General features: G+C 35.5%; 1 protein-coding gene across 3 annotated transcripts in view; it reads left to right on the top strand.

Annotated features, from left to right (window-relative positions):
* The window catches only part of RAB28 (RAB28, member RAS oncogene family), a 67,265-nt gene extending 42,992 nt beyond the window's left edge, over positions 1 to 24,273 (top strand). The window contains exons 5-8 of one of the 3 annotated variants that reach the window (XR_012042695.1): positions 12,745 to 12,848; positions 15,822 to 15,899; positions 20,079 to 20,290; positions 23,288 to 24,273. Coding sequence is in view for 2 of the 3 variants with exons in the window: in XM_072862712.1 (XP_072718813.1) it covers positions 12,745 to 12,848; positions 15,822 to 15,899; positions 22,268 to 22,363 (278 nt within the window). In the remaining variant the exon portion in view is untranslated. The other 2 variants (XM_072862711.1, XM_072862712.1) reach the window with 2 other exon arrangements.
* Positions 24,274 to 27,787: the final 3,514 nt, after the last annotated feature.

The raw sequence follows: 27,787 nt of genomic DNA, 5'->3' as shown, positions 1-27,787 counted from the left end.
TATAGATGGATGTAGCAGCAGCCATCAAGAATGCTGGAGTGGGTCCTGTGAGGAAGTATTATTGGCTAAATGCTTTTTATAGGAAGAAGTTTTGTATTAATAGTTCATTTCCATGGCTTCATGAAATATATTGCTCTGAGATATGTTCCTATGCGTTATTTTGAGAACACTGTTTTAGGAACTGCTACGTAAGGATAAAGCTTTTCACATGATGTTATAGTATGTCCGGATTTACTATTTTTGGAAGAAACGACTTGTACAACTGTACCTAGCTTACAAGGCACCATAGAATGTTTGAATTACAGGCAAAACTGCAAATGTGTCTAACATTTTCTGGGGGCTTGGTGGGGGGAAGGTAGGTGATGGGTTTTTTTGTATTCTGTCTATAATTACAGACTGCATCTAATCTCTTAATAAGGAGATATCTGCCTTTAATAACAAGAAAAAATTAGTTTTTCATATGCAATAGTAAGACTGACTTTCTTAACTTGCCTGCCCTTTTGAATGCTGACAAAAAATTCAGCCCTTCCGAGCTCACGGTGGCTGCAGTTCCACGATCGGTTGGTTTTGTGGTGAAGCCGGTTTACAGCTTGAAGTTAGCACCACTGCCCCAACGGGAAATCGGATCTGTGACTTGATCTGGGTTAAACAGAACACTGCAAAAAGAAATGGCTATTTTTAACATGGATCAGCTCATTGAGCTTCATAAGCTCATGTGAGTTGCATGGCCTCCTAAGTAGGTGAGGAGCCATAGTGCACTGTGACATGAGGGTGGGAATGAACAACCAGGAGTGGGACAGGTTGGTGAGATTTTTCTGAGCTTTGGTGCTGGCATCAGTAGGTCTTGAAACTGTGGCTGGAAACACTTACTGTTGACTGCAGAAGGAGACAGATGTGAGTGACTGAAAGTAGGATCTAAGAAATGTTGTATGAGTTTTCATACAAGGTCCCAAGAACTTGAGTTGATGAAATTATAATGAGCTTTATATATTATGGCTGTCAATCCACTAAATCTTTGTGAATTTTAGAATGTTAAATCATTTAGTAGTGTTCTTAGTATTTAACTGAAGATGACTGTACCTTGTCCTGGGATTGATAAATTCAGTGATGATGTAGTAGATACATCAAAATTAGAGAAAATGTTTGAGAGAGATGAGGAAAAGCTGATCCATCCATGGCTTGGAGATATATTGGACTAGCACCATCTTCTGAATGTTTAGTACATTACAGCTTTATGTCTTCACTAAGGTCTTAAAGAACATTTAAAAAAAAAAATTCACTCAGCTTTGAATTTCAGTAATCACAGTGCTGGAATATATTTGTACACTCTATTGAGTTTATGAAATTGTTAAATTAAACCAAACCAGAGAATATCTATAGTTGAATTAGTGAGAAATTAAGATTTTTTTTTTACACTTTTTTAACCTCTGTCCTAAAAAGTAGATTTAATATTACAAGGAGGGAAATTATTTTGTGAAAAAAGCTATTGAAGTCCAGCAATTTTCACTAGTAGCTCAGCTACAGAAATCAATTTAAGCAGTTTTTAATATTGTTTCAGTAATCCTGATAAAAATAATTTCATGTTGAATCAAAGAAGGGTCTGTTGTTATTTTTCTGTCAGCAAGTTTTGTTTCAGAGTGTTTGGGCAGTCAATAAAGTTTGGTATAAGGAAGTTTGGAAACCACTATCCAAAGTGGCTATGTGTAATCTAGAAAGAAACATATTTTTTGCAATTAGGCTCATAGAAATTAATTTGTCCAGAGGAATTCATATGAACATTTTAAAAAATATATATTGCAGTCATCGTAGTGTTAAAAATATTCTTACAAGGTTATGAATCAAGTAATTCTGTGTTTCTCATATGTTGCTCTGTAAAGGGTAGTGTTATAGTGGTGAGAGAAAATGTAGATTCTAAATGGTATAACTTTTTTCTTGTTAGTGTTGCTAAAACATTGAACACTTGAAACTTGTTTTTTCAATGTGTATGCTTAATTACTGTGTTTGTGAAGGATGCTGGATCCAAAAAGTGAAATATTGTATTTATTACGTGTAGAAACTTTTAAGAATGTGAGAAGAAATGCTGCAGCTAGAGATGCAGAGATACAAAATAATTATTACATATTTTTCTGCTGTGTTGTATTTGAGTTATGGTACTTAATTAATGGAATTGCCATTTCTCCGAGATGGTCACCGTAATGCTATTACTGTATCATTTATAATTTTTTTAGCCATTTCATTGTCTAATGCCAGTGTGTTAAGTGTGCCCCTGGGGACTGGAATTGCAGCTGTTGTTGGGCATCCTGGATTATGGTTTGCGTGAGTACAGGTTAGTTTGTTTTGTTTTGCTTTCTCAGTGTCGTTCAATAAATAAGCCTTTCCCAACTGTGTGTGTGTGCTGTGCTGGTCGCTGTGACTGCCCAGTGATTTTTGCAATTGAATTAATATAGCAAGAAAAATCCAGCGGAGGGTGTTCTCCCGTCCCAGCCTTTTTCTCATTTCTCCTTGTCTCCAGGATATAGCTATTTATAAAGATGTTTGAGTCCAAATTAACAGCTTTAACGCTGTTATAATGTAATAAGGAAGTAAAACTAGTTGCTATCAAATTTGTCATTGGCACAAAGATTAGGAAGCCTGAACACAAGTGTTAAAGAAGATGAGAGATGAGTTAGTGCACAAAGCAATAAATTCATGGTTCGGTGAAACTTCGTGTGATCTTAAGCAAGGCTTTAAATTTATCTTTTCACACATTTAATTTTTCCATTTGTAAAAATAAGAATAGTATTTGCCTAATTTACTGGGAAGAGAATTAGTCAGCAAACGATCTGTTAGTAATTGCAAAGTGCTTATAAACTGGTGATAAGGGCCATGTAAGAATCTGACTGGATAAAAAGCAACAGTGAACAAACTGTCTTCTTTCCCGGAGGAGCTTGTAATCTTAGGACACATTTCTTTGTAGAAAGTAAAAACTAATTAACCAAAGGTGTGAAATTAGAGAGCAATAAAGTCCTGTGAGATGATGCCTTTGAGAGAGAGTGCATTAATGCATTTGCTGAAGCTGGGCTGTTCACTCTCCATACCACTATACACAAAAGTGTTTCATGTTCTTTCATTCACACCCCCACTTGATTTGTTAAGCTTACCCTAAGGGCGTGTTTATTTAGGTCTGTGCACTGCAGACAGTAAACAGAGATATGTGGTAAAATCATCTGCACAGAGGTCTGTACTGCCACATCTAAACTCCTTGTGCCCAGATTACTGCATTTCAAGTTAACTTGGTCATCTCTTTGCTACGCCACTGTCTGCTGTCTAGATATATCTTCAGTGTACTTAGTCACTTGAGTTGCAGTGTGGGGAGATGGCAGTCAACACATGCCTTTCATTCTCCTCTCTTGCTGTGTCCTTATGACACCCCTTTAAAAAGGCAAAAAAAGGCAGAATTGTTCCAATTATGTTTTAATCCTAAGATAATACTACAGGGTGACTCAATTGTGTATTCATTTAATAATATCTTCTTTTTCAAATACTTGTTTCCAAAAATGTCTGCATTAGGGGTAGGGGTAAGGAGTATAGGTACCTAACAGAAGGGATCGTATTCTAACTATCAGTGTAATCTTAGTCTGTTCGGTCAAATGATAAATGGTTGCAAGAATTTCTGCCAAGAATTTATGGAAAATGAAAATAGGAAATGTCTAGCTGAGAAAAAAAATTCTTATTTTCTCTTTAACTGGCTCTTCAAGCTGTGGAAGCCAGTCATCTCTCATCTTAGTTGTGGAAAGAAACTTGGGTGTATTCATTTTTTCTTCATAAGAAATTTTACTTTGGTATGAAAAGATGCCTGCTGTTTGTATTTGCAAAGGTTAACATATCTTCTTAAAAGCAACCTGTCATCTACCAAACATTATACATGCTTGTTATTAGGTGAGACTCCTGTCATGTTGTGTCCTCTATAGTTAGCTGCACTTGGTGTGCTGAGATGGAGACATTTGCTTCTGGCTGCTCTTCTTGTTTTTCTCTTGAAACTGACTTTAAATCTTGGAAATGTTAACCTTATTAGCCTTTTGTCTTCTAAAGATGCATAAGAACCACTATGTTTCATAGCTTTAGAAAAAAATGCTATAATCCTTTATTATTTAACAGTATTTGAAAGTCTTACTTAATATGAGGTGGTTTTATGTAGAAAACTTAATATAAAGACTACAGCTACTTCCATAAATACAAATCGAAGAGAACTTGTCATGCTAAACACATTCTTTCTTATTATTTCCTGTGTTAGAACAAACTATTATCATCAACCTGATTTTATTGTTTGAAGTACCCTTATTCTAAGAAGCTCATCACAGATTTTGTGTCTTTGTATGTCATTCTTTGAGAGGAAAGAGAATTCCACATTGGCTTTGTACAAATAAGTGGAGGCCCATAAGAGAGGTATGCATAAAAACAGGCAAACCTCACTTCACAGGCAAGATGCCTTTCTGTTTTTAACCTGAGACCTAGGAATTGCCCCTTTCATTTCCCATATTAGGCATACATTTTCTTGTCTTGTATCTGTAGGAATTTGTCTTTTCATTTAGAAGGAGCTCAGATCATAGATTTGGCATTTAGAAAGTTATATTTTTCTTTAATAATTGACAAGCATATTTGCTGATAATTCTAATTTTTTTTTAGAGGAGGAAGTGTTACAATGTTTTGTGTAAATTACAAGAGTTTTTAAGCTATCAATTTTTTTTTTTTGGTTTCTGAAACCAGTAATTTCCTGTTGTAGCTGGAAATGTTAAGTATAGTTTTTTTAAGTATTAAAGTGCAGCACCACCTATTATTATTCTGCTTTAGCAAGTCCTCTAATACAATGTTTGATTTGTTACTATGTCCTCACAGAGAAGCATCAGCGGTAGAGTGTACATGACAGTGAAAAAGTAAACACATGCTTGCAATCAAATTAATGTATTTCATCTGTCTTCAACTAATAACAATCTGTCATGCTATCTATCTGAGAAGGGGCATAAACAGTTTATTTTGTGTTTGGAATAACTTCCTGGAGGTAGTTAATGTGACATGTAGTTTGTCTGACATGAGTATAACCAGATCAACACTCTAGATGTTTTCTTGATAACCTAAAAAAATTACTGAGAAAATCTGTACTGGAACTATATTTATATTTCGTTTTGAGCTTCCTTAAATCAGAGTAGTGGCATAGTTTTCAGGACTTCTATCAAAGAGTTTTTTTTTCTTGGCGGTTATACAATTCTAGTGAGAGAAAAAGATTGAAAGTATTAATAAAAATTTAACTACAAAAAGCTGCAGTTTGCACTCTGACATTTAGGTTTGAATATTGGAGAAGTATGTGCTGTAGTAATTTAAAAGTACCAAATCAAAACTGATTTTTAAAAAGCTGGGTAATACACAAAGTCTGGTATTACTGCAGACTTGGTACAATTTGTTGTCAAATCAACTTATGATTATTTCTGCATAATTCTGGTTATGTTGTTATATCAGATTATTATTAACATCAGATATTTGTTATATCAGATGAATTTTTAATTTGCACAGAAAGAACCTTTGTGTCTAATTAGAAAATGAAAAGTGCACTTGCTTGAAGTTCTAAGTAACCCATTCAAATATTCTTTAAAAACTAAGGCATAATGACATTGCTCCATCTTTTAGTGGGAAAGCAGTAGGTTACTGGTAAGCTGAGCAATAAAAAGCTAAGGAGGTTTTCTTGTTGCTTTTTTTCTGTTTTCTTTGGAGTGATGGCAGAATTAGAATTAAAACTGGGTAGTATTGCTTATGGCAGAAGAGGCCTGAGAGGGGTTCCTTGTGGCCAGAGCTGTGGGACCTGCCAAGCTATGCTCTGCTGAGGTGCTGTGGGGCAGAGATCTGATAAACTGGGCAGTAAATCCTGTTATCCAGAATGCTGCTCCCAGTATTAGTCATGATTTCTGTTTTATTCTTTAGAATAGTGGATATTTGGGCACATCTTGGAGAAATCCCATTTTTTTAATTCCCCTTTTTGTGCACTTTTGCTTATGCATGGGAGAAGCAGAACCTTCACACTCTGAAATTAAACTGACTGCGCTTGTTGAGCAGTGTATACCGCATTAAGATATTGCTGTATAACAGTATTGTCTTCATCACTCTGTTAGGTTTTCAGGTGCTCAAGCTAGGCTTGGTCTTAAGAAATCAGTCTGGAATATTACCAAAAAATAGGATGAAAAAGAGATCATCATATACAGCCCCCTTTTTTATGAACCTGGAGTATTTTCAGAAGGGAAAATATGTACATAATTTTAAGCACATGTAAATCAAATTAATAAATTATTAAAGCATTTTACTTGTCATGTCTGTGTGGGCTAATCGTGATAGCTCATTATTTAAACATTATGTAATTGTATACCTTGTGTGAACAGCTGCAAATACTTTGCAGAAAGATTTATATTTCTTTTTTTCACAGCATACTATAAAAGAATATATTTTTGTGCAGTACCGTAGATTAATATAGATGTTTACTTAAAACTTTAAAACTACCCTTGATTATATTAAAATATGAAATAGTTATAATATGCATGATAACTACAAAACTAGATAGTTGTAAATTCATTTATGTGTTAATACCAATTTTAATAGCAAATACTGTAATTATCAATAAAAGAAAAAGTTCAGCTTAAATAGGACAGCTGCCCCTTTGTAACAGATTCCCTCACAGTTATTACAATTGCAAGCTTTGAAAGTGAAAGATCGTCAGATTTGGGTGGAGAGGTGTCCCTTTGCTGAAATTCTCTGAAAGAAATTCTCTCTCTGAATTCTCTTTCACGTTTCTTTTCATACATATGGTTTAGAAAATGGTTAGGTTAGTTATCACTGGTATAATCATCTAAAATGACTGTATAGTGCCTTATAGTTTGCAAGTGTAATCTCACGATCGAGGAGGAATGCCAACAACTATTAAACATTCAGACTTGCTTAACATGCATTATGCATGCCACTCAGCTGTTTATGCCATTCTGAACAAGTACTGTTGCTATTTTTTCAGCTGCCTGGAAGTACCTGTACAAGTTAATATATTTGTGTTTCTTCCAGAATTACCTGAAAGGAAGATTCATGCAAAATGGATGCTTTCTGACTTTAAAAAACTGTAGTTTTACATGGAGTTCTTCTCCAGTGATGTTATTGAAAGAAAAGACTGGCAGCCCTGTGGGAAAGGGAGATAAATAGCATGAGTAGCAGCCTTTACATTCTGCATAAATGATGTTCTGTTGTTTTTTTTAGAGTACATGCTGTAATCAGGCTTGAGAGACAACATTTAAATGAAGGTACACTATTATTACATTTTTGGCATTCTGAAAGATTACAAAACCAGAACATTCATCATTCTTCTAACTGATTATACATATTTTAAAATACTGGCTTCAGTTTGTACCAGTTGTATTACTCTGGTAAATTGTTACACACATTTTTATGTAATTAATTTTAAGACAATACAGCTGTGGGATTTGATATCACACTTTATTCCTTGAAGCAAACTCTGGCGAGCTGATTGTATTTGTTCTAGTTCATTTCAGTGAAGCAGGTGAGCTAAAGTAGTATTTAAGCTGCTTGACTATTGGTTTTCCACATACGTATGGTGTAATGGAATGGAAATGCTCGTTTATCCCCGCACAGTGGTGCTATGTGGCTTGTTGCAAGCCTTTTTTTGTCATAAAGGAATGGTACATATCTCTAAATAGTGTGAGAGAAACAAATATGGCATTAATTCATTTACCATTAGTGGTTTCAGAGTCTCAAGTCAAAAATAGCAGAATTATTCAATCAAGACTGAATTGGTATTGAATTGGCTGTGTGTGGGTAGATTGTAAAGCACCCATTTGTGTTTTATCTAGCACTTTCTAGTGTTTTTCTATTCCCTTGCTACTACCCAATAAACTAAAATTTCAGTGACTGACTCTTAATATTACAAGTAAAGTTATATAGAGTTTTGACTTTGAATAATTATTTATACTGTCTCAAGTGTTCGCTCAGAATTTTTCTATCATTTGATATCTAGCCTTGCAGTCATTTAAAATACGATTTCCTTTTCCATTTTGAGTTAGCACTATCAGCTTTTCACTGCAAATAAGTGATGTATAGCAGCAATTCAAAGGATAATGAAAATGTTGTTTGTATAAATCACCTGAAGATGTGATCTAATCAAATCTCTCTGGTCCTAACTTAAAATGACTATTTTGTCCGTGTCTTCTTTGAAATGTCTCTTGCTCTCCACAGAGGTGACCATGATGGTGTTTTCATCTTTTTCCTTACATATATTCTGCAGTTTTCTTCCTACCTGTTTTTTTTCTTACATCTTCAGGAATGCCTTACAGGGAGTATCTTTGGGATTTCTGTGGGAGTTTCATACTTGTCTCCTAGATTCTGTTTTCTTTTTTCACCTCACCAGATCTCTGTTTAGTCTCACCTACAAATCAAAATTGAACTCCCCAGAGTTCATGAGAAACAAGTCTTTTAGGAAGCCTTACCAGCTTTTGCTACAGCAGACACTGATCTATTCTGGTTTCATCAACGAGGTGAGGTTTTTCACTTGGATCTGTCTGGCTTGGTGGAAGTCATGTCTGAATTCCTGAAGTTCCTAATGTATTTTTACTGTGCCAGTATCTGTATGGGATACCTGTACATACAAACGTGTATAGATCTGTTAGTTATGGAGCAGCAATTTGTCTTGCTAGCTTTAATTGAAATGACTCTTCACACCAGACAAGCTTAAAGGTGAATGTTTGGTTTGATTTTGGAGAAACAAAAGGTTGAGTTCTTGACTACTTAGGTAGAAACAGAGTTGCAGAAGAGGGCAACTAAGACAACTGAGATAATTTTTGGAGAATATCTGGCAACCGTGTGGTTTTTTTGTAGTTGTCACACAAGCTTTTTAGTGTGTATTTCAGGCATAAAAATGAGCAAATGGCAGCAGCCCATATTGTGGATGCTTTTTTCTTACAAAGGGACTTCAAAATGACTTTGGGGGCTGACGAGCCCCTTTTTCTGTCCTCTTCAGGCCAATCAGGAAAATGTCCCTCTGCTTCTCCTGATTTCAGTTTTCATGTGGTTTGTTTAAGTATTCCATTTAATGCAAATATACTAAGTGGTTCCCATATAGTCAAGGAATTAGCAATGTTCTTGTACTCCTTTGACATTTTAACTGTTGCTTTGCTGACTTCTACTTAACTGCCATTCCTGTTGGTCCCATTTTTAAGACCTTTAGAATTTTAGAAATGATAGATCAAATAAATGCTCTCTCTGCATTCTGTAAAATTTACACATCTTGGGGTTGCTTTAGCTTTTCGTGATCAGAAAACATAGTTTATTAAGGTTGATAGCAGAGTTTGTATCCAAGCACTTAATCCAAAGTACCAGTTTGTAACATTTTTGTGCTTTAGTGATTCAGTGTTTGCAAATAGTTAAATCTCTTTTCACTTTTCAGACTAAAATCCTTGTGTCTCTAGACATCCCGTTGTGAATTTCTAGCCATCAATTTAAATTCTACTTGGTAAAAATGGACCTATTAATTTTCCCCTGCTGTTGTCTTTGTCATTCACTTCAGATGAGGAGGATGACTGTACCATCTGGCACGTAAACTTCGCTTTGGGCCTTTCTCTAAATGTTTGTGTTTGATGTGTGTCCAAATCTCGCAGATTCTTTCTTTGAGACCTTTGTTAGCTATGGCCTATTATAACCATTACCACAGTTAAATGTTCTTATTTTGCATCTTAATTTCAGTAATTCCTTTTTCTTGGCCAATGCAATGTTATCTAGTCATTTAGAATATTCTGCAAGATCATTTTCCTGCTTTGTAAAATCAAACTGTATTTATGTATCTGATTCTCTTTCTTTCTATCCAAAACTTATTTGTCTTTGCCTTTAAACTTTTCATGGCTTAAGTGCATTCTAGTGTCATCCTTCATCCCAAGATATCTATTCCTGCTGTTAATTGGCTCATCAAACCAGCCCACATTGGCCAGCTGTTAGTTTTCTTTCTATAAAGTCCCTGCATTCCTTATAAACATCTTTTTAGAAAATCATTTTTCTCCTCCAAATCCCTCCTTAAAGTCTTTTTGCTGTGGTGTCTAAATAAAATCTGGACAAGACTTATCTCCTGTTGTGCTAAGAATTCTGCCTGTTGAGCTGACCAACGTCAGATGTTAAAAAAAAAAAAAAAAAGGACTGGAGGGTAACTATTCGCTGTATTTTAGCTGATCTTCAGTAGCTGTCTATGATTGTGCCCTTAGCCTGTGGCAATGCAAAGTAATTTTAGTTAGCATAGTCGTCTTTCATTGACTGCAAACTGCAACTTTTTATAGTTAAATATTTATTAACGCTTGAAACCCTTTTCTTGTACTAAAACTGTGCCCTCTTTCATTGAGAGCTAATGTAACATGAATTGCCTTGCATTTACTGTGGGCTGAGAGTGTGCACATGGACAGTTACCTGGCAGTTATCTAGCATAACAGTAACTGTACAGTTCACAGCAGACTGCCCATAATTCAGAAGGCACAAGGTGAAATACTTGTAAGTGGGGAGAGGGACTGAGAATTACACAAAATTCAGAAACATAATTTCACCTTGATTTTTCACTTCCAGTCTGTTAGATTCTAGGATCTTGTGGGCTTTTAATTTCTCTACCGTAGTAAAGTATATGCTCCACTGACCATATATGATTCTTGATGTTTCTTCAAATAGAAGATAGGAGGCATTTGAGGGCATGATTTCCAATATGGCAGTGGCACTTTCTTCCTGAAAATTCATCAACCTTTTTGCATGCTGTTGCGTTCTTCCACTCCCTATTCTTTCCTTCCTGGGAAAGAGAGTTTGAGAGAGATTGTAACCTGTGAGCTTGTCCTTATGGACTTACATAAGCATGTCATGGTATTTTAGAGGGATACAGTGTAAATGCTATCTATCTATCTATTTGTTTATTTATATTGTAATTGTGTGTAGGGTTTTGGAGTTTGGGTATAGTCGAAGAAATACAGTGAGTGAAATTTGGAGGTAGGGTTAAGGTTCCTGTAAGAGCTCGTCAAATAAAAATAAAGAAAATATATATTTATTTTTCCTAAAAGAATACTCTCACTGTTGTGTTTTCCAAGCTGCACTTACAGCTAATATGTGAAGAGTAAAAATAATAGTTAATAATGATATGCTTTAGGCAGTATGCTATATTTTATTCTTAAAAGCGTTTCAACAGAGGCTCTCTTCTGGTATTTTTTTTCAGAGAAAAAAGTTAAGTGGCTGTTATGCAGACTGCATGAGTTTTTAACAAAATTGTTATCGACTTTGGGGTTTTATGTTGGTAAATGTATTTGTTCTTCCTATTTTTAATGAAAATGTATATTCTGTGTTTAGTATTATGAAAAACTGTACTACAAACATTAGTGTTAATAGCTTAGTATTTTAGTCCTTCACAAATTAATGCCTGTGGTAACTGGATGATTTTAGGCCTGTTCTTATAAACAAGGCCTTACTGATGTGCAAGGAACAGTAATATGTGGCAAAAACTCCACATTAACCAAGGTAAGCAGTATAAATGGGGTGTAGGAATCCCCTGTTAGACTAAAAATCTCCAAGAGAAAATCTCCAGAGCCTGCAAATTAAAGACCTCCAATATCATTTTAAAATAAAGCCTTTTATGTAGTAGGAGAGCATTTTTTCAGCTGATAATCAAATGACACTATTATGCAGGCTTACTAGATTTGCAAATTTACAAGTTTTTACAAGTCAGTTGGGTCCCTTCCTCAGGAAATCAGTTTAAGTTTTTTTTTCCTGTATTGACTCAAAGAGCCTGGTTGTCCTTAAATCCTTCTGAATATATTTGCCTTATAATTTGGCGGCATTGAGTCAACACCCTTATAGTAACAGTAATGCAATAAAAAGAGAAACTGTTCAATATAGTTTCCAGTTACCTTAGGATCAGATTTGGACAAACTGGAATGTACACAATAAAACCTGTGCAAGACTTGAGTTCCATGTTGTTTTGGAAGCAACCAGTGCTTTTCAACATAAAATACCATTTGAAAGCTTTGCTCTGCTTCCAGTGGTTGTAAAATGATAAAAACGAAAATGTGTGTGACTCTTGAATATTCATTTTACTGTTTTTAATTTTCTGAACCGTATCTTTGTGGAATTGAAAACTTCATATACAAGTAACTAAGCGTCAATGTTTTTTCTCAGTTAATTTTTTTTATTATAGCGAATGTTTTTGCTCTACCATGTTCTGCAATAAAATTCTTTATAACTCATTTACATTTTTTACTTAGAAAAAATATGTAGATTCAGATGTGCTTGGTGAACTCTGTTTTGTAAAAGTCTTTAGGTTACACTGGAATGTCCAATACACATCATGCTTACAAACAGAATGCTCAAAATGTAGTTCTGTCTCAGGTTTTTGTATGTAGTTAGCAGTAAAATTGTTACAAATTTCTTGTGTGTATCCAGAAATAAATTTGTCGTTTATTTCAGATATGAATTTGTTGCATTTGACCGTATAATTTTATTTGTGGCTTCATTTTAGTTTTGTGAATAAAATTAATCTGAGGTAATTAGTTATTTCTGTTTTGACAAATGATTATAAAAAGAAAGAAACTTGTATTTGCATACATCTGTAAAGGAAAAGATTACATCTGTTGTGTTTCCAATGAATAATTTCTAAGACAGGTAACTAAATGGGCTCCATTGTAGTAATTTTTCCTTTTTTCAATTTATTTTTAGTTGACTTGGAGCATATGCGCACGGTGAAAGTTGACAAGCACCAACGATTTTGTCAGGAAAACAATTTCAGTAGCCATTTTGTGTCAGCCAAGACAGGAGATTCTGTAAGTAAGAAAAATAAAAACTTTGTAGATGTGGGTTGGTTTTTTTTGTTGTTGTTGTTGGGGTTTTTTTGGTGGTTTTTTTTTTTGGGGGGGGGTGGTTTTTTTTTTCTTTTAAGAAAGCTATTCTGCGATATGATGTAGCAATTTTATTATACTTCGTATATCAAACCATTGAGAACTTTGGCTGCTGCAGGTCCTTTTTGCCTACCTGTGTGAAAAACAGATCTTTGTATAAGTGTATATGTTCTTTATTAATTACAGTGGCTTCTCATCTGATTTGCAGTTTGAGGTATAGATTTTAATATGGAAACAGTCTAGCTTATACATCAGCACGAGAACTGAGACCAGCTGGATCTCTGCTATCAGCCTGTGATTAAATGTATTCCTTCAGTCCAGGTGGAGTCCCATCTATAGACCATCAATATAGAAACTTTCAACAGCTGATAATGTCACAAGACCCTGTTGTGATCAAAGTTTTTAATACAGGTCCTGAGCCATGAGAGACACTCCCTCTGCAGGTCCATTGAAATTTGAACAGTCTGGTATTTGTAATGCTTTGCAGAGCACATTTTTGAACAATCTTTTGACTCTGAGCTAACTGGGTTATTTGTTTTAGTTGGAAGCCTATGGAAGAAAAGGTTCTTTTTCAGTTGACTGTATCAGTCAAATTAAATCACACTGTATTGTTTTGCTTTATTTCTGTCACATGCCAAATGACTTTGTCATTCCCATAAAACAGTCCTGTATCTATCTCCTATTTATGACAATATAATTTACTTTATTTTTACATTATTGAACAGTAAGACCATGTTCAATTATACGGAAGTATAATTCTGTAACACAAATGGAATCACTTGTTGTTTTAAGACCTTTGAAACTTCTACATTGGACTGCCTAATTTTAAAGATAATAGTTATTCTGTAAAGTCTAACAATACTGCTGTTACAAATGCAGTGAATCCTGATTCTCCTTATAGTTTGTGTTAAATCTTTGGCATAAATTTTTGTTTAAAGTGTGAAAATTCAAGCTTTTTATGCTAGAACAAGAAAAATTTTATAATACTTCTGTCAATGAAGTGTGCATCTGATAAAATGTATTCCTTTCTCAAGGAGACTACCTTTTTGTGGGATTTGGTAATAGGAAGAAAAAGCAGTTCTTTTTATGAGGTTGATATATTTAACATTACAAATTATGTAGGACTCTTTATTACATCTTTTTAATTGATTCATGAATTACAGCAGCATCCTACTATATATACTGATTGTACTTTTAAACTTACTGTTTAAAAACAAAAGTAAATCTGAACATACCTAGAAAGCATTACCCAGAAATCTCTGTTTAAATATCTACTAACAAAAGAAGGTATGAAGTATAGTGTACAGTAGTTCATTTTTAGTTTCAGTATAGATTTGAATTAACTCTTTCACTGTTACCGCACACTGGCCTTTCAAAACCTTCATGTATTCAGGTAGTTGTGCAGGAAAGACAGGGTGTTTACCCTAGACAGTGATTTAAGAAGAGGCTATCCATTGCTACTGTGGATATAGACTAGAATAGTATTAAATACTCAGTTAAGATAAATTAAGTGATTTGTTTTGCGTACCTCAGATCTTTCCAACAGACTTGTTTGCAAAAGATAACTTTATATACATAGAAAAAAAGCCCAAAAGTCTCCTCAGGGGAGAAAAACTTTCATGAAAGATTTAGTATAGCTAACTGTCTTACTGTGCATCAAATTGCATAACTAAAGCACTGAATTCATGCCTGACGTTTTGTGCACAAAGCATCCTCATGGTAGGTGATCTAGCTCAGTACACCTGAGAGCCTGGTGTGGGTTAAAGTGGGTCTCCAGAAGAAGTAAGCCTGTTCAGGATTTCCTTTCTTGCTGTGTGGATGCTAGTAGAATAGACCAGTATTAGACCAAGTAGTTCAGAGAAAGAGAAATTATTTTGGAAGCTACCGTGGCTTGTTGGTTGTGCCACTAATTCATTACTAGTTTCCATGTCAGGTACAAGAACAGATTGTGTAAATGGTATTTTTTTTAAATTTTCATTGAAAATGACTAAAAGCACTTACACAGGCCTTACCTTTTGGGGGTGGCAGCTGCATGATGAAGAGCAATGCTTGTTAGTAGTTTAGACTGTGAGCTTAGTCGAATAACCATGTAGATAAACTATAACGCGTAGCTTGACAATACAGTGTTCAGCAGCAGTGCAAGCTTAAGCTGCTCGTCTTTAACATCTGTTGTGTTCTTTAGTCTCATTTAAAATGTAGCTGCCTAAACAGTAAAATGGGTGGACTGGATTGAGATGAAGTAAAGGAGTTATTTAAGATAGGGTGGCCACCCCATGTTATCTGTCAAACCATGTCCAAAGTCTAACTCTGCTAGGCTGGTGCATGCTGTACACCATCTTGCTTGTTTCCTAGATAACTTCTGTTCAGTACAACACTCATAATGTTTTGCAAGACTCTTCAGAACAAATGTATCAGTGCTTGGCTTTCGTATTGCTAATGTTTTTTAAATGTGTGCAGTAGAGATTTTGGTGATGTTGATGCACAGTTCTGCTGTTCTCCATTTCAGAAACCTACATCTCTATTGCACAATACACTGGTAATATATTTTTGTGCTAAACATTAGTGAATACCCTTATTCATATTTTATAGCACCGAGAGTAGTATTTGAGAGGTGGGTTGTGTAAAAGCTTGTTTAAACTTAGATCTCTGGAGGCAGAGTAGAAGTGTTGCTTAACAATCCAGCATACTGTTCATTCCTTGTACCATTGTTGAGTTATTTTCTCCAATTTTTAAACAAAATTGAATGTACCAGATGAGGTTATTCTCAGATCTGTTTTGCACAGATCATAATTTTGTATATCTCATTGTTGACAGTTCAAGAATGGTTTGATATATTTGAAAGAACCTCAGGGATGTCTGTTTTTAATCATTTAAATGCAATTTAATTTTTTTCCATAGGTCTTCCTCTGTTTTCAGAGAATTGCTGCTGACATACTTGGCATCAAATTAAACAAAGCAGAATTGGAACAATCACAGGTGATTTTCCACAAATACATGTTTTTTCTTAGTATTTTATTTAGTATTAAATAAAACCTCATTGCAAATTAATAATTGTCCTTTAAAACAAGCTGCATCTGTTATTCTGAAGACAATTATTTACTTTCGCACCAGCTTTTTCTTAATATAATAACTCTTTATTTCTCAATCATGATAAACTTGCTGAAAAAAGAAAATGTATGTTCAAAAAAGTAGGAAAAAACTTCAGTTTGAGAGCCATTTGTTTAAAAATAGTACTTAGAATTGTTTTAGAAATTAAAACCTCTATAGTTATAGATATCATAGAAGACACTCTTAATATATACATTAATTGCTGTACATTGATGTCAGATACAGTTTTTATGATAATTGTTCATTTTTCATTCTTTACATATTTAAAAACAAATTTCATTTTAGAACACTATAAATTTAAGTGATAGAAGGCATAAGCTTCTGTGACGGGAAATGTTCTAAATCAATCTTCATTGTAGTCATACAGGAAAAAATATTATTTGTCAGTGACAGAGTCAGGAATTGACTATGTCAAATCCTGTGTTTGGTTAATTTCAGATTTTAGTTTTCATTGTGTGCCTGTATAATACCAGACAAGAATACTTTCCTCACTAGTGACTGTCTGCCTTGGGGAAGGAACATTGACTTTGTAGTCACTATTTCCCGTTTTATTCTGATGTGCAGATGAGAAATGAATCCTATTCTGGTTCAGCATACCCATTCTTAACAGCAGGCAGACCTGCGGAATCATGTGTTTGGGTAGCTGTTACGGCTCCCTGGCATCTGCAATTATTTTTCTCACGGTACCAGTCCCAAATAATCTCCCTCTAAAGGAGCTGCATAGTTTCTACCCTTGCATTTTGTGTTTTGTTCTCTGTGTTATGAGTGTTGGGGATTTTCTGCCATTTCCTCTGCAGTAAGAAGGGGCTGAGAGAGAGGAGAATGTTTTCCGGCAATAGGTGGGAAGGTCATCAAGAAGGTTGTCCCCCGTTCTCTTATATTGGTTAGCAGTGAGTTAGGGATGTGCAGGTAGTGATTTCACTGTGAACACATGGCAAAACCCTACTGTGTGTCCTGCTCTGAACTGTAGCAGAGCTTTGTTGCAGTTCAGTGCTGTTCAGTAACTGATGTAAGCAAAATAGCTCTGATGAGGACATTGTTTTATGACCTTACGAATTAGTGGGGAAAAGATGTTTTCACTGTTTTTAAAAATTTGAGCTATAACTATATTAATTAAAATGTGACTACGTGCTTAACTGTCTACTAGAGTTGGAAGTCACTTAGTTTTTATCAGTGGAAGTTAGGAGATCAAAACTGTATTAGTTGTTCAAATAAGCAGTCAAGCAAGACTAATAGAACCCCTTTTCCCTTACCACCTCCTTCCTAGTTCCTGCTTCTAAAAATAATTTTCCTGCCAGGAAGACTGTGTGCATAGGTTTAAACCAAAAAGATTTTATACAAACCCAGTTTCAGAAACCTCGAAAACAAAGGGGCTATACTACTGAGGCAACCCTTACTATAGAATGACGTTTGAGATTACAATACGCTTATTTTAAATTTACTTATTGAACCAAAAGGTAGCTGTTCTAGTGGTGTAATATCCTGGAACTGCTAGTTACTACCAACATTAAGCAAGTACCACAAAATAAGTTAACAAGTTTATTTAAAAGAAAGGCAAAACATTTCTTATGTACAGCTTGGTCTCCTGCTTTTTGAAATATACAATAAATATGTAATTTCTGAAAGTGTTTTGCCACAGCAGTGTTTACAATCTGTGTTGAAGTGGTTAACTAGAAAACTGTATTGCAAACAGTAAAATGGTAAAATATACTTATAGTGCATACCTAACAAGAAAAGCTAAGGGGTGTTGAAAAGCTGTAATTTATAGGTAGAGAAATATTGTGTCTTTTCAATGATCTTTTACTACTAAGGCATCATCCATCTATTGTTCTGAGGTCTATGATTATTTGCATATAAATAATTCAGCACATAAAGAGTTCTTTAATTTTTCTTCAGCTGTTTAGCACTGGAACATCAGTCTTAGACCTCTCTGTGCTGTGTGCTCGTGTGTTCTGGTAACTCAGGTGTAAGCTTGTGGATATGTATGCAAATACCTTACATTAAAAAGAGAATATGAGAAATGGGGTTATACAGAAAATTGTAGTTTTCTAAAGAAAGTGTCTATTTTTAGGTTGTTTTTAAAGTAAGAACCTCTATATAGCCCTGACTCGAGAGTACATAACTTTCTATGTCAAATTGGTATCGGCTTTAAGTAGGCTTCTCCTACCTTAGTATTGTAATTACGATTTTTAATTTTGTTGAGCAGATCGATGGAATATGCAATATGTGGGTCAGACAAAGTTGATATTATGCAAATTGCAGTAGCAATAGCCTATGAATAGTTAATATGCATAAATTGAATACTCACTGTGGCCCACACATTACTGTTAATGTGAATCCAAGCTGTAGTGGTAAAAAAAAAGCACAAAACCAAATGAAAAACCAAGAACAACAACAAAAGTAGAAACAAAGGTGATAGATGGGGTTGGACAGAAAGGAAACTTCATTGTCGCTGTTCAGGTACAGCAGAAGTCACTGTGTGGTGGTGCTACGCTGTGCATGTAGCTACAGAGTGAGAGCCGGAAAGCGGCTGCCTGACTTTGCAAGGTTCTGCTAATCAAGCGTAGTTTCAATCTATTCTGAACAAGCAATGGTTCTTTGTTACCAGTAAAACGTTTGCTTCCTTTCAGAGTGCTATTTTGAGTGAGCCATAGGAATTGCCCAAATTTAAGTCAGTGAGAAACCAATGGGAATTGTATTGGAGTGTCTGTCTGCTAGCTGTATCTTAAAGTTCATTGTTGTATGGAACCAAATACCTTGGTCACTTCTTAAGACAGGAAAGGTAAAGTCTCTAAATAAAATTGGAGAAGGAAAACTTTAACCTTCATATCCTCAGGGAGATGGATAGAAGGACATTTCTTGAGAGAAATTTATTAGTCTGCGGTGGAAAAAACCTAATTGAAGTAATGTGTTGATGCTGTTTCCCAAAAGCACAGAGCTGGTCTCTTGGCTGGAAGGAGGTGGTGTTAGATGATGTTGCTATTACTAGGTTTCTGGTTTACCACAGACTTTTTATGACAGGTACAGGTTCCTTAGTGTGGTGGTGGTTGGTTTTTTGTTTGGTTGGTTGGTTTTTTGTTTTCTTTTGTGTTGGGTTTTTTTTTTTTTAATAGCTGTAAAATGGGCACAGGGCTCCCTTAAGTTCTGGAACAGTTATGTGAATGTGTTCCTTAAAATTTTTAGGCATTTAATACTCTAGCTATTGGACTGTAAAAGTAGGTAGATAGATGCTAGATAAATGCTATAAAGAAACAAATAAAAAAATACAATAGTAAGTGTGACTTGTCCTTAAATCAGTAAATATGCAAGTGTTGAGTTAGGTTTAATTTTTAAACAAAGAGTAAAATACATTTTAGTTTTTACATATGTGCACTACTTACACGCTGGATTATGTCTTTGAATTTTCCACATTTTGTGTAATGTGAAGTTTCCTCATTTTGAAAAATGAGAAGGTTGTTGCTTGAATACGTTTGTCAGGGGACATCAGATGTCTTCAATCTAGGTGGTAACAAAGTATAAGGTGAAATACTGTGTTTGTGTAAAATGCCAACAGTGAAATGATATATGTGAATTATGTTTTATTATGCATTTCTTCATTATTACTGATTGTCTAATATTGAGAATACTGTAAAAATTATTTTTCACATTTTTAATTTTATGCCTGAAGATCATATTTCTTGTGTTTAAAATTAATTATAATTGTCACAGTCACTAGGAAGATCTTAGAAGTGACTCACAGGTGGTTAGAAATAAGTAATAGGAATACCAAACACATTATTTTAACTTGTATGAATATGTGGAGCTTGGCTCATGACTTTTGAGCTTTGATGACTGGCAGAACTGCAGAAGCTCTTGTGAAAAGTGGATGGGGTTCTTGGTCCCCTTCAAATTAACAGCAAAATTCTGTTAATTAACTGCAAGAACAAGCCTTAGAAATGGAATTATTTACCATGCATTGTTTTAGAAAACAGCTGCAGCAGTTTAAGATATTAATGCAACCCAAGCTATTTGTTACTGCCCTTTTGCTGGAATTTATCACTCCCACAGCAGAAAGAGAAAATGGAAGGTGATCATGTACCTGGGCCACAGCAGGGTGAAGTTGAGAAGCTTAGCTTAAACTGCTGCTGAAAGTTGTTTTTAAGTGAAGCTGCCAGACTTTGTGCTGAAGCGGATGAGGTGCAAGTACACGTTACATTCCACCAGCTCTCCTTTGGCAGCAGAGGTCTCCAGCAGAGGAATAGGACAGACATTTGGGGGTGGTAAGTTTTTAAAGTATCATCTCAGCTAGAGCTACTAAACCTTGTCTGTTAACATGCTGAGATGACTGTTAATCAAACCTTTATTTGGTCAAAATTGTGGTGAAACAAAGAACTAGATTACTCTTTATGCGTGACTGAAAATAGAGCATGTTTTTGAAGTGGAACAGTTCCAAAGTAAGAAAATTGCAGATGCTGACTTATTTTCAGTCCTCAAAATACTCTCCCTTTTAAATCGCAAGGGTCTGATGAATTTTGAGGAAATAGCTCCTTTACTAATCAAATGTTTTTCTTTCTGTATTTTTTACTTTCAACTGTAGTGTAAAAACTGCATGGGGTACAGCTTTGTTCCTTGGCATTGGCAAGAGCTAGCATATTTGTAAGCGATGTGTAGTTTTCTCTGGAACTAAATGCCAGTTCAGCAAACTAGGGGGTGTGTGCCAGCTTTGGACAATAAAATGTTTGGCAGATAAGTCAGATCTGGAATTGAGAGCACCTGCACCAAGAAAGGTTATTTCTCATTATTGACAGTGGTTTGAACCATGGCAATGATATGCCTGACATAAACTGATACGAAAAAGCCCGTTTTTAATTACCGTGAAGTTAATAAAAGAAATGTTGCAGTGGTGGTTTTTTACTCTTATTTAGATGAAATTCCTTTAGAAAATCCACGTCATTTATGATAGTCAGTTTCTTGCTACAACGTGCCTAAGCATGGGTCACTAACCTGCCTGTGTTTACAGGATGGAATTTAGACCAATGTTTTGAGGAACAATTAATTGCCTACTGATTGCAAGACTCGCCGGTCCCCCCCCCCGGCTCTGGTCAAAAGATTGGTATGAAGAAACTAGGTCCTGTGAGGTCAGATAACACTGTTTAATGCTAAAACTCCTACTACCGCCTTACATGGGATTTGGCAACCTTTCCCTTGATAACATCAGGCCAGGAGTCCAGTAAATCATGAGTGTTGTCCCCTAGATAAGATAATATGAATGTGATCAATTAAACTCAAGAAGAGTACATCAGCAGCTAATAAATCCAAATCCCTTACCAGCCAATTCAATTATTGTTGCTTGTTTGACATACAGGTTTTATTTACAGAGGTAATCTTTAACATATACTGTTTATATATTAATATAATCCAGTTTATATATTGTTTCCTTTAAAATAATAGTATTTATTCATTTATCCATTCATTTTAACCTTGAAAATGTGTTGTGTAAAAGTTGAAGTATTTAATAAAAATTATTAGACTGGTTTGGGGTATCTTTCATAGCAGACCTACCTCCTCTGTTACTTCTTTGCTGAAATTGTTCTATGAATTTTTCTCCCCTTTGCATGAACACTGTATTAATAGTGAGAAAACTTTCAACAGTTTTGTTTGTCTTTATGGGGAAAAGTGAGAGCCTTTTATTTTTATATGAAGTAAAGAAAAATCAAAGCTTTGCAGCACTTAGATGTGAAGTGGTTAATTTATGTCACTGTTTTTTTATTATTTAGTTCTAATGCGGTAGTTGTACACATGGATCTTTTCCATTGCATATCTAATACGCTTGTTACAATTGTTGATAGGAAGCTGACTGATGTAATATTTAAGTACCCTAGACTTAAAGGAATAGGTCATTGTCATCTTTTCTTCCACTGAATTGCCTTCCTTTTTATTCTGTCCCTTCTCTTGCTTTAATACACTTTCGTTGATTGCATGTATGAATATTTCGCTTTGGTGCTTTGAAAGGGCATGTCCTTGAAGAAGCTTGAGAAGCAGCCCTGATGCTGATAGTGATGCTTTCAGCTAGACTGCGGCTCTTGTATCAGCATAAGGCCTGAAAAGAAATGCACTTTCGTTTTGCTTCTGCATAGTCTTTTTATGTCATTCATTCTTTCCAACTACTGATCAATCTCTCAATTTTTTTTCCTTCTCTTTTCTTTTTACATTCTTCTCCTTGCCCTCTATCCATTATGTTGATACATGATTAACAGCATGTTGTCAGGGCAGAACTAGTGAAATATCCTGAAGAAGATAACCAACGTCACAACACTTCCAACTGCCAGAGCAAAGTCTGCTCAATGCAGTAGTTCAGGTATTGATGGAAACCTTGGGGTTTTTTTCAAGCTGCATTGCTTGTACATGAAGTAACAACTGTTACAATAAGTTCTATTGAAAAAAATATATTTTGCATCTGTAAGCGCTTGTAATACTTAACATATTAATTTGGAACTCTGTGTACAATTACATGGTGTTTCAAATAACCAGATAGTTCATAGACACTTTGAAATACTTCATGTTACTGTATTGGGAAGGTCCTTCAGTGCTGTATATTCAAAATGTTACACAGCTGCCTCAGATGGAAATGGACACAAAATTGGAATCTCATTTCCTTCTCCTCATATAGGAGAGACCAACAGTCTTATCAAATGCTTTGTAAATAGAATGGGTAATATCTGTTGGATCTGTATTAGAAAATAAATATTTATGGTATGCAGAGGTTCTTTTTATGTTAATTTAGTCTTTAGTCTGCCTATCAAAGCTTTTTTGAAATATGGTTTTATCTGAAATTTGCTTTGAATTCTGTCCATGTTTTCCTGCAAAGTGCTTGGAGTAAAGACAGAAAGACAAACTTACGTACAATTTCCAATTACAATTTAGGCAGTTATTCTTAAAGAATGCATACCATAGTCTTCGTAAAAAAAAAATATATTGTTTTATTATTTCCATACAAAACAATTTTCATGGAAGTAAAAATGTATTCATCGCTTTTGCAAAAAGGTCACGTTCACTTGTAGTGTTGTGAAAACCTACCGAGGCATTTCTTTCTGCTTAGTATGGATAAACTGGTATTTAGAATGAGAATTAGCACCTGATAAGACTTTCTGTAAGGTAATGAAAAAAGCCCTAACCAATGTCTGTTTTGCCCAATTTTTAAGTAAAATATCTGTTGAATGCTTTGCCAGCATGAAGATTATATTTTCTGATTGTTACTGTGTTTTCTTTTATGACAGAGGGTGGTGAAGGCAGATATTGTCAACTACAGTCAGGAGCCTGTGACAAGAACCGTTAATCCTCCTAGAAGCTCAATGTGTGCAGTTCAATGACCATGCTATTCTTCTCTGTTTTGATACGTTTGGCGATCCTCCTACCTTGACACAGGCTCTGGGAACACCAGAAACTTTGTTTTAACAGCGACCATCGCCAACAATGCAATTAGAGGTTTCAAAAACGCGTTGCACCATTGTACGTTGAGATGCAGCAGGCAGTTTTTTGACTGTCCAAAATTCAAACATGAGACCACACACTTTGAAAAATTAAGATCTATATTCTTTTAAATTATATTTAAATAAAGCAGTGTTTATATGTTTCCTCCTATCTATTTGACTGATACTGGAATAAAAATGGATGAAGAAATCCTGCATTCAGAATACTTTTAAAGGCATCACCATGGAAGGGTATTTTGCCAGAGCATTTTAAAATTTTTTTCCTCTTTTTTTTCTCCTGTGATCTGAACTAACAGTCAGCAAAATGTAACTTGGAAAAGCTATTGCTGGAGTAATTTTAAGCACGTAATATTTTATCTAGGGATAATTTGGAAAGTATTCCACTAATATATATACATGGTGCAAAATGTATAAATCGTATCCAGTAAGAAACAGTGCTTGAAATAAAGCTGTAATATAAAACCAATTACTTTTCTGAAGTCTCAAGTTGTCTCCATGGAAGCTCTGAAAAATGCTAGTGTTTTTGTGTATTTTTATTACGGCATTACTTCTTGCAGTAGTAGATATGCTCATATGTCTTCATGAATATGGATGAGCCTCAATCAACAGTTTGGGCTGTAAATGTTGAGTGATATATTCAGCATGCATTAGAAACTGTTGATAGATCAATTAGGATCAGTCATTTTTAATAACTAACTGAATGACTTTTGGCCTGGTACTCTTTTCTTTCTAGTTCAGAGTAAACGAGAAATAAAAAGCTGTCTGCTCTGTGATCATCACATTTCTCCTCTGTTCCTTTTGTAGCAGTCTCTTTTAGACATGCAGATCTCTGCTGGCAGATCTGAGTAGAAAGCTAAAGAGAGAAAAAATCAAGCCAATTTGATTCCAAACTAGAAATCTTTTCCTGTTTGAACTCTAGAATGTGTTTTCTTATAAAGTACAAGAAAAGATTTGGAGATTTAGGAAATTAATGAGGCTGAGTGAAGGAAGCTTGTATATCACAAGTGAAAATGATAAGGTCCTTCAAGTGAGTGTTCCTATTAAGCTGTTCAAGCAGGTGCTTAATAGTTGGAACTATTAAACTATTAATAGTTTAATAAAATAGTAAAACTTTTTAAACTACGTTAAAAACAATGCAGATGGCAAAAATGTGCAATTTGTTATTATTTTGGTATATTCAAAGTTCATTGAAAAGCTAAGTTCATTTTTAAACCATTCAACATAGTTTGACACATAGTTTTATAACTGCACGGTAATAACTTAGTGTTGTAATATTTTATCATTCAAATGTGGGAAATTCTAAGAAACAAGCTGAGATACTGAGAAATTATTCTTCACTAAGGTAGGTGTGAATTTGCAGTAAATTCTTTATTCTAGGGTTACGGTCTGTGTTCTTGCTCCTGTCCCATGGAGTTCATGTCCCACTGCATAGCTTTACCTTATGGTTAAATGCACCTGGAAGGTGAACTATCTTCCACTACCCCAGATGAGAACTTCTGTTCAAACAGTTTTTCTGAAGTAGCTGATAAGTTTACAAGTTTATGCCCTCCAAAGCATGTGGTAAGTTGTTTTTTTTTTTTTTTTTTGAACCCTGAGATTTCATGGTGTGCTTGTGTCCTGAACTCTGCCCATATGTTCAAATATTCATGAGAACTGCCCTCTCACTGAGGAGCTGAGCACAGCCTGGCTCAGCTAGATGGCTAGAGCCATCTTTCTCTAGTGCATGTGAGTCAACTTCATAGTCCTGCTTCCCAAGTAATATGTAGCATGGTCTTAAAAACCACAGTGTTTTTCTCTTAAAAACTTCTGTAATCTTACTTTTCAGAAAGAATTGCTTTTTCATAACTTGATATGCAAAGCCCATTATTACCCTGAATAATAAAAACCTTTTGCTTTTACATTTGGGGTAATCCTGCAGTATGAAAGCTGTGATACATGTCCCAGTCCAAGCTGTTTTACAGATGGATTTTATGTCTCTGTCTCATCACGGTCTTTTATTCTCAGTGCCTGTTTTTCTAGCTGTCTTTGACTTGTACATCCTTTTGTGTTTTATTCCCATTGATCTTTTCACCGTTTTCTATGTTAAAGCCCTACCTCCTCTGAAGATATTTTTGTTTACATTTCCAAGCTGCTCTCATTCTTCCTCCCTAACATACATGTATATTATTTATGTTAACCAGGAATCTCTTGTCTTCTGTGCCCCCAGCCCCTCCTTTTGCTGCCCCTCTTAACCTCCTCAGATTTTCTGTATTGTATACTGACTTCCACTCTCCCTGCCTTTCCCTACCCTTCCCGCCCCATTTAGATCCATTACCTGTCCACGTTTTAATCCTTACAGATGAGCTGTGCTCTTTTTGCTCAGCCCTGGGGACCCCACCTTGAGCCTTCGGATTCCAGCTGCAGTCTAAATCCTTAGCTGTGGTAGCTGCCTTTGAAGTGCTGCAGCAGCTGCGGCTGAAGAGTCAGGGATGCCTTTGCCCTCAGTATGGCCCAAGTTCCACCAGGCTGAGCAGAAAGGTCAGAGATAATTCTGGAGGATTAAGCAGCATGGAGAGAGGGAGTAGACGCTGTTCTGCAGGGAAGGCAAGGGCTCTCTGGAGACTGGAAACAAATTTATAGAAACAAATTTAGCCAGAGAGGTGTGTAGGGGGAGGCAGGTGAGTCACCGCCCTGTGCCCGGTTTCCTGCCGTAAGTAATGTCCCGCTACTGATCCGCACGATTCACGTATGGTGCAGTTTAAGCATGTGCCATATTAACGCACTTAAAAGTTTTTTGCAAGGTGAGAACTGGTTGAAAGCAATTCAACAAACAGTAATGAAGTTAAATAATGCAACGCTTTCCAAAAGTGAGGCAACATATGCTTAATGTCCATTGACATGGGGAGCAGGCTGGGGCAGGGGGGAAGCGTGTTTTTTCCTGAAGCTGAGGCCAGATGAAGGGAAGAAACGTGTTCAGGCCCTGATCTTACACAGATCCACACTGGTGAAGTGATCTACCTGCTCGGAGCTGTTGTAACTAATCATTTCAGTAACAGCTCTGCAGCTAAAAGCTGTTTCTAAGTTCAGCTCCTTGCTGGGGTCACTCTCATGTGGTGTGGTGGATACCGGTAGGTATGTTGTGTCTGGCTGTATGTTAGGTTACCAGTGCTTTTAAAACACATATTTGAAGCATTATTAGACTTGTGCAACTTATCTTTTGTGGTTCTATAATTTGGTGGGGTCAAATTGCATCTCTTTCACAAAAAGCAGTGTGAAAGTATTTGCCCTTATGACCAGCTGCTGTGAGTGCCAGAACCTGCAACGAGTTCTTGATCTCCTCTCTGAATACATCGGGCTTTTGACAGTTCATAAAAGTTATGAAAACACACGAGGCTTCTTTTTAACCAGAATAACTTTAAAAAAAAAAGTTTTAAAGGACACATACAAGGTCACTAGAAATATTATGTGAAGTGTGCTCTTTTGAGGAATTTGAAAATTGTTGGTGCTATCTATCTGCACCATTAGGCATCTATTTACCAAAAAACCCTGTTCCATAAAGCACTGTTTGGGTTTCACTGGAACTAAAGGGCTTTTGGATCAGGTGGCGTCTTTTAAATGCAGAGCTAATTTGCTTGTCAAAGTAAACGCTGGCAAATGCATGTGATAATGAACCTGGTAGCCAAAATTTCATTATAATAATTTTATAAGGAAAAATATCATAGTAATACTTGAAGTTGGCTATTATTTTGCTTTTTGATGATGATGGCAATTTAAATAAGTCAAAATCATGTTTTTCCGTTTTACATTTATGTTAGGGATATGGTTGCTTTTTCACAAAAGAAGGTTTGTAATCTTTGTTTCATGATGATCGTGACCTTTTCATACAAGTTGTAATAGAGAGTACTGCTTAGAGGGTGTCCCTATTTCATGTGTTGATCTGAGACCAAAGATTTAGGTGTTGCTGGGAAGAGCAGGCGGTGCTGAAGCCTTGTCGCTGTGTACCTGTGCCATGCTTGGATCACTGCTCTGAGCTGGCCCAACAGCTGTAACTGAAAGCAAAACAAAATCCCCCATAACTTGCTGTCTTCAACTTTTTCAAAGTAAATTTTGGTATATCTAACTAGAACTGTACTGTCCTGTTTATGTTTTGTCATTGACAGAAGACTGAGTTGCTGTTCCTTAACATAATTAACAGTTTTATAATAATGGGAAATTTTCTGCAGGAGAATTTTTCCTGTTTAGAATTCTTGCATTCATTTCTGATGTAGCTTAAGAGTTTTTATGAGGGGCCTGATAGATGTATTTAAA

Source organism: Ciconia boyciana, chromosome 5, assembly GCF_034638445.1.
Source record: "Ciconia boyciana chromosome 5, ASM3463844v1, whole genome shotgun sequence".
NCBI lineage: Eukaryota > Metazoa > Chordata > Aves > Ciconiiformes > Ciconiidae > Ciconia > Ciconia boyciana.
The sequence above is the reverse complement of the archived record's forward strand: the minus strand, read 5'-3'. Positions and strand labels throughout refer to the sequence as shown.